A 14,099-nucleotide genomic window follows, 5' to 3' on the forward strand; every position below is an offset into this window, starting at 1 on the left:
ATTTATGAACGAATGTTGAAAGTGTATAAGGACTCTTCGCTTTCAATTAGTGCAGTAGACAGATGGGTTGCTGAATTTAAACCTGGGCCTAGATTCCGTGCACTGTAGATATCTATATGTCGCTTTCTATCGATATTTGAATATCAAAATATTTGAATTTTTAGCTTTAATTGAATTATTTTCTAGTTTTGCTAGGTTATACTCTAATTGATAAACTAGAGCAAAACTAGAAAATAATTCAATTAAAGCTAAAAATTCATATATTTTGATATTCAAATATCGATAGAAAGCGACATGTAGATATCTACAGTGCACGGAATCTAGGCCCTGGTAGTATAAGCCTATCTAGACAAGGCGAAGACGGCGGGTTCGTTGGGAAAAATATTCCCATGAGATTTTTTTGCATAATATTCGTGAGACGTCCCAGAATAAGGTTCAAGAAGTCGCCCACGTGAAAAGTGGTCCAAATTTTTTTAACAATTTTTTTTTTAATCAAATTGCAGAAATTAATATTTTTGGCCCGGACAATATTTTTTTTGGAGGTTTTTTGGACCATTCTGGATAAAAAATGTCTCTTATAATAATTTTTCTCTAAAGTTGATCGTTTTCGAGTTATGTATAAGCAATTTCAAATTGAAAAAAAAAGGAAAATGGCGATTTTCAAGGCTTAATAACTCGGTTAAAAGTTATTATTATGAAAGTCAGAAAGTGACTAAATCAAAGTTTAATGCCCCCCTACAAGATCCTGAAGAAATTTTTGTCATTATTTTATTACTAAGCTGTTATTTTTAAGTAATAATAATGAGCGCCATGCACGTTTTACGCGGCCGAAACTGCTGAGTACGAGAGAGATACCATTCCGGCAGTCCTAAACTAGGAGCCGCTATAGGTGAAATTTCTTAATCATTTTAGGCACGACGGGACAAGTTAAATAGTAGAACCTAAAAGAAAACGTTTGAGCACTGTGCCGTCACTTTTCAGTGGCACATGCGTCGACAGTGGCGCATCAAACTTTCCACTTATGGACGGGATACATAAATTAAAAAATACCCTCCCTTATTACCAGAATTTAATTTTTTTCATTTTTTAAGTTCTATGTGATTAAGACATAATATTCATCGTAATTTTAACCCGCCACCCCCTTCTCCCTGCCCCCACCATCAAAAACTTTATTTTTCGATTTTATTTTTTTTTTGTGGGATGCAATCAATTTTAAAATTTCAAAAAATTCACAAGCATAGTTAAGGCTTTTATAAAACACGTCTATTTTTTATAGACCTGTAGGTTGAGTGTACATAACCTCAAAAAATTTAAAATTTTTTTTTTTTGGAAAAAAGTATATAACTTTTTTTTGGGGATAGCTACAGATCTAATTTTTTCTTAGTCTTATGTATTTTATCAAACACTATATTTCTAATTTTTTTCAGATTTTTCTGTAACGCTGGTCACCTTTAAAAATCTAAAAAACTGTTTTTTAAGGGGGTTTTGGGGGGGTTTGAACGTGTTTTTCTGATTTTTAAATATTCTAAAGGACTCACTTACTTCAAGTTACATATAATCTATAAAAACAAAATTGATTTGATATATTATGAAATCTATAAAATAGGGAAAATCCCCCAAAACCCCCCAAAAAACAGTTTTTCGGATTTTTGAATGTGGGAAGCCTTACAGAAAAATCTGAAAAAAATTTAAAATATAGTGTTTGATAAAACACACAAAATTAAGAAAAAATTAGACCTGTAGCTATTCCTCAAAAAAAGTTATACGCTTTTTTGAAAAAAAAAAATTTTTTTTAATTTGTTGAGGTTATGTACACTCTGCCTATGGGTCTATAAAAAATTTGCATGTTTTATAAAATCTTCAGCTATGCTTGTGAATTTTTTGAAATTTTAAAATTGATTGCATCCCACCAAAAAAAAAATAAAAACGAAAAATGAAGTTTTTGATGGTGGGGGTAGGGGGAATGGGGTGGTGGGTTAAAATTACGCGGAATTTTATGTGTTAATCACATAGAACTTAAAAAAATAAAAAAAAAATTAATTCTGTTAGTAAGGGAGGGTAGCTTTTAATTTATTTATCCCGTCCAGAAGTGGAAAGTTTGATGCGCCACTGTCGACGCATGTGCCACTGAAAAGTGACGGCACAGTGTTCAAACGTTTTCTTTTAGGTTCTACTATTTAAGTTGTAGGGTCCCATCGTGCCTAAAATGTAGTCTATCCAATTGTGCATCTTACTTGCACTCACATTTACAGCTGCGTCAATACGATCTAACCGCCCATTGTTATTAATTAAAAATAACAGCTTAGTAATAAATTTATAACACAGATTTCTTCAGGATCAAGTAGAGGATTCCTTAAATTTTGATTTAGTCACTTTCTAACTTTCATAATAATAATTTTTAACCAGTTATTAAGTCTTAAAAAGGGTCATTTTCGAGTTTTTGAAATTTTAAATTGCTTGTAACTCGAAAAAGATCAACTTTAGAAAAAAAATTATAAGAGACCTTTTTTGTCCAGAATGGTCCAAAAAACCTAAAAAAAATTTGTCCGAGCCTAAAATATTAATTTTTGCAATTTGATTAAAAAAATTGTTAAAAAAATTGAACCATTTTTCACGTGGGCGACTTCTTGAACCTTATTCTGGGACCCGCCGTTTTCGCCTTGTCTAATCAAGATGTTTTGCTGAAGATGGGGAAGGAATGCGAAGTCTAAAAACCACACAAACGAGAAAACTGGAATATCTAGGTTACATAATGAGAGGGAAAAGTATCTACTCCCTGCTAAAGCTCATAATCCAAGGAAAAATCTCGGGAAAGAGAAATGTGGGATGTAGGAGGATTTCTTGATTGCGAAATTTAAGAGAGTGCAGTTCAATACAATTGTTCACAGCTGCAGCCAACAAAGTTAAGATTGCTGTGATGGTAGCCAACCTCCGACAGGAGACGGTACTGCAAGAAGAAGAAGTACAAGCCTTAAAGACGATCCACGTCAAGGACGTCAAAAAACAGCAACAACACCAGAAATCGTAGAAAAAATACAGGATATGGTATTGGAAAATCGTCCAGTGACTGAAAGAGATTTAGTAGAAGGCCTAGCCATCTCATTTTGGCAGTGTAAGCAATATTTTAACTGAAGTATTGGGTTTCAAATGAACAGCTGTGTTCACAGTGGCTGCCACATTCGCTAACAAAGGAACAAAAACACAATCGAACGTTACTTTCTCAACAACATTTAGAGAATTTTCGAAAGGATAAAGTAGATTTTGTGCATCGATTCATCACCATAGATGAGACTTGGGTCTATCACCATGATCCTGAATCAAAACAAGAGGTTAAAGAGTGGTATAAACCTGGTTCTTCGGCTCCGAAACGAGTTTGTGTCCAGAAATCGGCCAAGAATTTGTTAGCATAAGTTTTTTAGAATGCGAGAGGAATTTTGCTGCAGCCATCAAAGTTAAAATTGCTGTGATGGTAGCCAACCTCCGATAGGAGACGGCACTGCAAGAAGAAGAAATTTTGTTTGTGGATTCTGGATATTATTGTAACCTTTTCGACCAGCTGAAGAAAAAAAATCGTGAAAAAGGCCCGGTTTGCATTGCAGAAGGAAAATATCCTTTTTTATCAGGACAATGCACTGTGTCATATGAGCATTTTAACCATGGTCTATCTATGGTATTTATACATTAAAGTTGGAATTGTTTCTGTTCGATCTGTTTCAGTACATAAAGAAATTCATGCGTGAATTTTTTTTTTATTAAATTATGAGGCTATAACAGCTGTGGAAGCGTATAGGTATTCAGGGAGACTATACTGTATACTAATTTTACAAACATTCGCAACACGTGGAAAATAAACTTCAGCCAAGAGGTGCATAGACATACAAAGGTATGGTTGGTTGTGGTTGGTACAGGACAAATACCGTTGCACGTCATTATCTATGCCAGAGATTTAAGTTGACATTGTTGCCAAATTACAAAAAAAAACCCTGAATTCATTTTAAATCAAATTATCACATATTATTTTAGAAGTGGATTATACAACTAAACAAATTATTATTCAATGTAAATAAATAAAAAGAATAAACTATAAAACAATATATAAAATATTCAATATACCTCTACATACCTACATAGTAAATAATAAAAACAAATCTGGAGGGTCAATACCGCATCTGTCAAATTATTATTGGTTGCAAAATGTTACCTTCGTTCGATCGCAGTTATAGTGTTATCCAGACAAATGTGCTTCATAAAAACGCTTTATAATCTACTTATAAAAATAATTAAATGCAACAAGTTATGGTGCACTTCCTTTAAGTTTACATTAATAGAAATCTTCAAATACACACAATGTCCAAAAGTTTGGAATAAGTACAAATAATATATCTACGCCTATGGTGGTTTCAAAACTGTTATTGATATTCATTCTAGAGCGTTTTTAAATGAAAATGGCAAAAAATTTCAATCGTTTTTGTATCATTTTGGTCACATTCAACTGATTAGCGTATTTACACATTATTTCCTTCTTTGTTTAAAGTTGAATTGAACCGTTTAAAAATGCCTAGAAACGTGATATCTCATTTTGACAGATCTAGAGTAATTGCTTTGTTACTACAGGGCCAGTAGTGAGAGCACGCCAAATAGAATTCTATTTTGCTGACGTCACAAAATCGAATTTCACAATGCGAGAATCGACGGCTGTTAGGCAACGTGACGCCACTAAAATAGAATTCTATTTTGCGTGCTCCCACTACAGCACGCCAAATAGAATTCTATTTTGCTGACGTCACAAAGTAGAATTTCATGATGGGAGAATCGACGGTTGCTAGGCAACTTGACGTCACTAAAATAGAATTCTATTTGGCGTGCTCCCGCAACCAGGGCTTTAGTCAAAGTGGTATCGCGAATATTGTTGATGTTACTCAGAGTGCTGTACCGAAAATTAAAAAAAAATTCCAAGATACAAATGACGTCAAGGATCCCAGAAGTGGTAGAAGTCGATGTACAACAGCAGCGCAAGACCGATAGATAACATTGATAGCTCGTAGAAATCGTCTGGAATCTACAAGTGGTATATCCAGAGAAATTTCTAGGCTTCAAGGACTGAATATTTCACGGCAAACAATAATACGCAGACTAAATGCGGTAAATATGTATCGTAGAAGACACCTACATGTTCCTAAACTAACCTACCAACACAAAATAGTAAGATTGCAATGGGCTAGAGAAATGGTGCATCATGGTCTTAACTGGAATAACGTGATGTTCTCTGATGAGTCAAAAATTGGTTTGGTATCTGATTCGCGAAGGACACTGCTTTGGAGGGCCCCAGGACGACAAGCCCGACTAGAAACAGCCCAACCGCTGCCCCATTTGAAGGTGGCAGTATTATGGTTTGGGGTGGTATTATGAGTGGTACTCGGGCGCCACTGCTATTTCTGGAGAGAGGAGTCACTGGTGCTGTGTACATCGAGGAAGTTTAAAATCCTATTGTACGTCTATTCCGAGGGGCAGTAGGGGATGAATTTGTGTTTATGCATGACAACGCACCTCCTCATCGAACAGCAGCAGTACAAAATTTTCTGGAAGAAGAAGGAATATCTACATTACAGTGGCCCTCGAATTCCCCCGACATGAACGTTATTGCACATGCTTGGGACATTCTGATAACACGCATCAAGAAGCGAAACAATCCTCCTATTACACTTCGAGAACTACAAGATGTTGCTCGTGAAGAATGGGAGAGAATTCCGCAAGCCCAGCTCGACCAGTTAATCGGCAGCATGCCAAATCGCCTACAGGCATGCATACAGGCCAATGGAGGAAATACTAATTATTAGTTTTATTAAAAATTATTTTTTTCTATACTAATTTATTTTTAAATGTAAGTTGTACATTGTAAGTTTATCTGGTTTTGAAATGTATTTAGTATTGTTGAGAATTGAAACAAAATGATGTTAAACTATTTAGAACAGTTTATATATAAAAATCAATAAAAAGATGAAATATTCCAATATTCCAAACTTTTGGACATATGTGTATTATTTCTAAGCCTATGTAATAAAATATGTCTAGTGACTGTAATTTCAGTGTACTTGGCTAAACGATTCTAAAAAGAAACACACCTACGACTTAAATATTTTATGTTGGTATCACGCGACGTCACTTGCTATGACGCGGATGACGTGCAACGGTATTTATATTGTATGAACCATAGTTATTTTGTAATACAAATTTGAAAAATTCACTTTTTATTAAAAAAATGATTACCTGTTGAATTAGGCGAATGTTGAGATCCTCTCGATGCAGACCGAGGGGCAACGTTTGTAGGCGGACTTCCTCCAGTTGATCGAGGACTTCCGGGTGGTAGATTGTCTGCTACTGATATCAAAGCTGCCATGGGACTTTGGCCAGAACCGGTAGTAGGTTGAGCCTGGGGTGTCGCACCAGCCATGTTAGCTTCTGGCGGGGAACCGGTTCTATTATTTAATGGAGAATTCGAAGAGGTCCCATTCGCACTTGCTATCGAGACGGGAGCTGGAAAGAAATTATGCGTAAATTAAAAAGATCAAACGTAAAAAGGTAATTTAGTATTAATAATAAGTGCAAGTATGTACTTAATAATTCAAATTTAAACATTTGCCAAGTAAGAAGCAAACAAGTTTTAGCGACTATGCTTTGTTTTAAACCAGTAGGAGTAAACTAAAAAGACAGATTGACGCCCAAAAAAGTGACTAAAAAAATCACCAAATACATCTTTTTTTAAGACTAAAATTCTAAAAATTAAAGGAATAACACAGAAAACACAAAAAATTGCCGATGTAACTTAATTAACCTATGAAATGCCAAATGCCAATAGTGTCGAAATTTCATAAATTTCAATAGTGTCGTAGTGTCAAAATTTCATAACAGTGAAGTAAACTTGCCTGAGGTTGGACCAATTACAAACAGTCATTACGGCGCGGAAAATTTGAATTACTCTTCCTGGTTTAAAAACAGAGCATATAATATTTGGAACCAACGAATATTTGCAAATTGCTGTTATAGTCCAGTGGATAATCCATTTCCCTTATAATTTTGTGAGTCTGCACTGATTTGTACCAAAATTTGGCTATATAATAGGATCTACTTACACTCTACTTCAAAGCTGAACCTGTGCCGTAGAGTGCTTTTACTCTGGGGGGATGCCACCCCCAGGAAAAGCACCTTTTCAAATGGTTTTTTGCAAGGTACTCAAAAAATGTGTATTATTCATCAAAAAAATCATTCTTATAAAAAATGTAGCTTATAAAAAAACAAAAAGGTGTTTACGGTGTCTGTAGCCTCAATAAAAGCGGAGAAATAGCTTATTGAAAGTTGGTTGTTCTTCATGAAACGCCAAAAATTGAAAGTTTCAACGTGAAATATGAAGAAACCCAGGCATTTTTCTTGGAAAACTCATAGACCTTTTTTATAGTGCTTGAAAAATGTTTTATTTATATTTGTTATAAAAGTCTTCTGGAACAGACCAAGACCCACCATGGGTTATCCAGTCAATGATGATGATGATAAAAGTCTTTAGCACCAATCCCAAGGGAGTTATGACAAAAATATGATTGGTCCATATTCTTTTCTGCGACAAAAATGGGATGAAATTATCAATTTTTATTTTTAAATGATGACTATTTGGTATATAGGGGTCTTGTGCTAACTCATTTGAAAAGTTATTCAATTCTATATTAAGTAATATGAGCATTAACATAATTATTTCTACAGGGTGGCCAAAACATATTTAATTTTTGAATTACATACTTCTTATATATTTAATTTGTTCAACATAAAATACATTTTACTGCTTTATAAAAAATACTGAAAAATTGACTAATTACGATTTGATTTTGATTTAAAAGTTAATATTGCCTCCCACTTGCATTTTAGCGGTCAATCTTCTTGAACGTTATGGACCATATTTCTAGAGTTATATTACGAATGTCCAATCTAACTAATTCTTAAATTTTGTAGTCGATCGATGTAAACTTTTGATTTTAAGTAACCCCGTAGGAAAAAACCAAGTGGTGTAAGATCTAGAGATGTAGGGGGTAGACCTACAGTTTTGCTGATTTATTTACCGTTTCATATAAACACGCGGTTGCTTCATCAGAAAAAAAGGTTTGGCGAATGAGCGCGAATTTTGATTACATAAATCTTACATTATTTCGCCAAACTGCATTCAGCGATTTGAATCATCCTCATTGATGTTGGACATTATAAATTTTATATGGGTGATATTTTCCTTTTTTAGTAGAAGCCAAAAGACCTTTTAGAACAAATGAAAACCAACTCGGTTTTTGAAAACTAGACGTACCTATAATTATATTATTTATTTTTTTTAGATAATGTTAAAAGTATACTTAGGTACTCTCTGTTAAAACTTAAAACCTCTAGGTATTTCATATTTTATATTGCTCTAAAATCCATGTTATCGTAAATAAAAAGTCTTTGATAATAATAAAGGCCATTGTTAAGGAATAATATAAAAGACGACAATGCACCTGGACGAGAATCTGCATCTTACTATCGAAATAGCGGAAAACATCTGCTCTATCGTCTAGCCCTAGCCCCTTTTTAACGTAACACACAATATAAAGACACAGATGGGAATTTCTTTAGGGTTGATAACAAACTGATAACCTATTTAGAACAGCAGTTACGCAAATTTACATAAATACGGTTTTTTTCACGACCATTGATACCATTTTTAAAAATAGAAACTAAAAATTCTTACTTTTGAGGTAGACTATTTTATTCTAAAACACTTTTCTTATTTATAAAATCCTATAATTATTTTAGTGATTTAACGAATATGTATTCGCATTCGTGAATATTCGCATATTTTTGCATATCCTTATTCGCATATCCGACATCAGGAAAAAAATAATTTGAAGATAATATTATAAAATTAGGTTATTAAAATCCAAATCTATTCATATCTCTAAGAAAAGGTAACTTGACCTCGTATAATCACATTATCAGCCTTAACTTTAATTTATTATTCGGTATGGTATGTGGGAGCGGGGGAAGGGGGTATGGTTTTGAAATCAACATTTCAAGCACATTTTTATGATTTTTTTTTGAAACTATGGTAATTTTTTTAAATTAAATAAGCTTATCAAGTATCTACAATTCAAAGAATAATACAAAAAAATTGAAAAATAAGCCAACGGTGGCAAATTTTTGCAGACAAAAATGGATTTTGCGGTGGACATTAGAACTCGTCACTGCATCATGTGAAATTTTTTTTTTATTTTTAACTATTTTTGAGTTCTTGGTATCACTCGAAAGTAAAAAAAAACGAAATTCTGTGTAACAAAAGGGTGAAAATCAACATATTTATTATGTACCTATTACTTAACAAAAAATAAGCATAAAAACAAATATGTATATATCGATAATGTTAGCAAAATTTCAAGTGGATTGGTCAAACAGTTTTTGTGTTACAATGTCCACCGCCATTGAAAAGCAGTTTTAAGAAAAACATGTTTAAAGTTTTGACAGCTTCCTCTTCATCTTCTTGTTTGTCTATCAAATCGTAAAGTAATGTACACCGGAATATATTTTTAAATCGCAGAGTAATCTTCAAAAGAGAAGGGAAACAGTTAACCAACAAAGCTATTGGAATCAGATATAAATGCGACATCCTGGTTTAATAAAATAAGTTTAATATAGTATATATAAAAAAAGTTTAATAAAATTTTTAAAAATGACTGAAAAATCTAGTGCGTTACAAAATAGTAGGGGAGGAAAGTATGCTAAATTTGCAGTTACTCGAGCGTTATGGGAACCTATTGGGTTGTGAAGAGTAGGTCCTAAAACCAAAAAAAGTTAAGTAAAGTTTTCCATTTAAGTGGGAACTTTCCATTTTTTAATTTAATATTCCATTTTCAACAATCGTTTTTCCGATTATAGCGCAACCTATCCATAATTCGAAAAAATCTCGAATAAAAGTTACTTATTTTTACATAAAGAATCCAAATCTGCAATAAAAAATGGAGGCTCCTATTTAAGATTTTAAAGTAACCCCCACCCCGCCTCCGTGGGGGGCAGTGTTTGGTGTGATTTGATAGATTTTTCAAAAATATTGAATACTTGTATTTTGCAGTTTTCCGATCTGATGTTCATTTCGCGAAATATCGCGCGACTCCTATTTAAAATTTTAAATTGACCCCCCACCCCTTGCCGTGGGGGGTCGTGTTTGGTATCATTCGATAAATTTTTGAAAAATATTGAACAAGTATTTTCTAGTTTTTCGATCTGACGTTTATTTCTCGAATTAGTCGCTTTTTTTCTTGTGAAACTTTGTGACTCGCCCATTTCCTTACGCCCTGCTCACACCTTCAGATTTTTTAAATATACACTGTTCTGCATGTGCTTAACTTACCTTATCTTAATCTGACGATTTCGAGTTTTTTAAGGATAGATTTTTTTTCGGGTATTGAGATCGAGGTAAAACACCCCTGTATTGAGATCCATTATATGGTAGGGGTACATTTATAGGGTACAAGGTTTCTCCCCATATGATAATCTGACGCCCTCGAGTAACTGCAAAAATCCCCGCTTGGGCTCCCCTACCAATATGAAAGTTGATAATATTTCACCTGAAATTACAATTGATGCAAATAATATCTCAAAAACCAACTGAGAAGATCATGCACTATTTAAGGAAACCACATTTTTGTAGGAAACCATATTTTTGTAGGAAAAATCAGACTGAGATTAAACAAGATTATATGGGTGACAAAGCAAATAGTTATTATTGATAGAGAAGAAATGACACGTGCTATTGTAAAACAAGAAATAACAGCATACTAGAACAAAAAATTGAGTGGACACCAAGCAGAGAGGGAAGGTATTGAGGAACGCTAAAAGAGAATTACAAATTTAATATTAAGAGTAAACAGTAGGGCGTCATCAATATTCTTGTTTTTCGAAAGTTCTGCGAACTTTCAACAGTGAGGCAACAGTGCGTCGGTAATTCGACACTGACAATGACATTTTTATGCTATCAAAAACAATAATTTTTATACTCATAGGCGCGAAATGTTGCCGAGTCAGTCACGTTCGATTTCTTGTTATAGAAAATCGATTTTTACTAGATCCAATGTGACACAAAATCTAGGCATGGGATAAAAAAGTTTATTTGAATAAAGTGTATTTTTTTGTCTTTCTTAATGGCGGTTTAGGCTCCTTTTTGCAATATTTTATTTATTTATCGAGTAATTTCCACATACTAACATATTTCTGAAATTTGGCTCTGTACCGCCATTCATTATTATATTATGAATAATGTGTGCCAAATATCTCTACAAAATATTCAAAATTACAGCCGCAATCTTGGACCGCGTTTGTTGCTACCTGTTGATCGCTACTGTATGCTCTTAAACAACATTCAGGAATAACAAGATCGGGTGCACAAATGTAAAAACAAGAAGAAAACAGGGGTGAATGACAGAGGAAATACTTAGCTTTATAATTTCTTTTGATAGGTGAAACCTAAGAGACCTCCATTTCCAAATAATTGAAAATAAAAATCTAAAATATTTCTTAGGTCGGAAAACAATTTTGACTCTCACCTATACCCTGTCCTATAATTTGCAAAGAAAAAGGGCGATAAATGCACGGATATGAGGAATCTAAAATATGCATTCCTGAACACGTCAATACGACGTTTTAGATATGCCACAAGAAAATAGTTTCAGAACCTTATTATAAAGGTATCTGGCAGTGGCGGCTCGTGATTTTTACAACAGGGGAGGCTATACCTAACTGTAAAATATCTAGACAAATTTGCACTAGCAAAAAAATGCTAAGGACCCATTTTTTATTTACATTTCATAACATCATCAAGCATAATTCATTATTTCAAAATATCATATCATTTTAAAAATAATTAGTCTAATTGTAAAAGTTTAATACCAAAGTTTTTGTCGTTTATTTGTTAACAATTCCATCTTTGTAAGTAGATATGCATATCAAAATAAATAAATACAGATTTGAAGTTTTGCAGTCCATACAGGTTAAAGGTTCACATTTTTTAAGATACTCAACTGAATTTTTTTAATTCTAAACGCGGCCTACTGCGAATCCAAAAACATGATAAATGACTGATATTTTGCTTTGCGTTACAAATATCGGAAAAAGTTATTTGAACAAGTTGTTCCAAATATTATTCTAACTGTATAGGAATAGCCGAACTGAACCGACTACGCACAAGTCCTGTAGTCGGTACAGTTCGGCTATTCCTATTCCGTTCCGCGGAACCTTAAGTTCGTTTTACGGCTACTGCTATCGTAAATTTGTCGCCCGTGGAGCCTTAGCCTTAGGAGACCGGGTCACCTTAAACGCCCGTTGCGCTGCGCGGAGCATTAGCAACGGAGGCTGGCCGGCTTCTCGGCTCCGTTCATGCATCTCGGGATAACCCAGGATCCTGCCTACAATAATAATAAAAAAAAATGAGACGCAATCATGCGTTCTAATGCTAATGCTCCGTGGGTATAGATATTTAGTGATAATATGGAATTTACACGTTATATTATAATAGTGAGAATACTTGTTGTTTTTCGCGATTCAAGATAAAGAAAACAGCGTAGCGTGTGTAAAAAATTTATGGGGAGACTAAGCCTCCTGTGACAAGCCGCCACTGGTATCAGGATTTATGCTGATAAAACGAAGAAAAACTAATCCATACTGAAACAAACAAAAGTGAAATTTTTTCCGACCTACCAAAACGTTTTTATTTAAGCTTAGTGGCATATAAATCTAGTTTTTATTACAAAACATTTCGTAAGTAACCTTGACAGCAGTCATGTTCTAAGCAAAGTGTAAAATACAATATAAATCATAAAGTACAGATCAAAAAGATTCTGAACATCATAACTCTTTATGTTTCAAAGATAAGCACGTTTAATTGCCCATTGCTCATTGCAAATGACTAATTTTATCACTCAATCTTCAAATAAGTTAATTATTAAATGTGAATTATAAATTATTTAGAGAGAAATGAAAAGTCCCATAGTCTAAGATACGATATAAGGTCGATTTGCACCGATCTGCAAGGGCGGATCCAGGGATCCGCCGCCGTGGCCCCCTCCGAGAATAAAAAAAATATAAATTTAAATATTTGTAGTTCAAATGTTTTCAGTTTCAAACACATATATATTATGTATGTACAAAACAGGGGATAACTATATCTTCTGGACTAGAACTGAATGAAAGCAGTAACAGAAGATTCAAGAATGACATAGGATGCTGTGTAAATCTAAATGTTGATAATTTTACAAAGTGCCAATGGTTAGAACGACCTTGGTAGACATCAAATTCGTATAAATTTCGATACTCTGTACACACAAATAAAAAAAAAGAAACGTTACTTGGGTCACCAGCACTTAGAACAAAGGAGTTGATTGGTACTTTCGCACATTCAAAAAGGATTGTTTTGCAAGCATTGCGTTTTATTTTTCTAATGAAAAAATATATGGTCATAATAAAGGGGATGACAGCCTAAAGCCTTGTCACAAAACCTTTAACATCTTTCGCCAAAGTAATGGGCAACGACGAAGCGATACAATCCCATGAAAAAACATCAATTAGACCACAATCAGTGCCTTCAGGTTGAGCTAGATTTTCTCCAAAGTTATCGCAACCCGCAAAAGTAAGTCATTATCCAGATAGACTCTCAGAGGTCTAAGCAGATACAAGAAAATAGAGAAAGACTACGACCAATAGTAATGTTCTTAGGTCGACAAAATATTCCTCTAAGAGGCCATCCTGTGGGTGGCCTTCTACTTCTGGCCGAAGATGCTGGATGTAGCAATGAGGGGAATTGTTAAGGTTTAAAATCACATCAGGAGATAAGACTCTTAAACAACACGTATCCACAGCATCTTCCCGAGCAACATACATTAGTAACACCAGTCAAAATCGATAGATAAAATGTTGAAGTGAAGAAATTATTGAACAAATAATGAATCAGGTTCAAAGTGCAGATTATTACTCTGTCATATTTGACAAAACGACCCACGTATCTCACGTGAAACAGCTTTCTCTGAATTTGAGCTAGGTACACA

The 14,099-nt window shown here is 34.0% G+C and overlaps 1 protein-coding gene across 2 annotated transcripts in view; it reads right to left on the reverse strand.

Moving 5' to 3' along the window:
- The window catches only part of LOC126884571 (interferon regulatory factor 2-binding protein 2), a 69,285-nt gene that overhangs the window by 13,533 nt on the left and 41,653 nt on the right, over nucleotides 1-14,099 (reverse strand). For both annotated transcript variants that reach the window (XM_050650553.1, XM_050650552.1), the window contains exon 2: nucleotides 6,268-6,534. In XM_050650553.1, coding sequence (XP_050506510.1) covers nucleotides 6,268-6,534 — 267 coding nt within the window. The remainder of the gene's footprint in view (nucleotides 1-6,267; nucleotides 6,535-14,099) is intronic.

This window comes from Diabrotica virgifera, chromosome 5, assembly GCF_917563875.1.
Source record: "Diabrotica virgifera virgifera chromosome 5, PGI_DIABVI_V3a".
NCBI classification, from domain to species: domain Eukaryota; kingdom Metazoa; phylum Arthropoda; class Insecta; order Coleoptera; family Chrysomelidae; genus Diabrotica; species Diabrotica virgifera.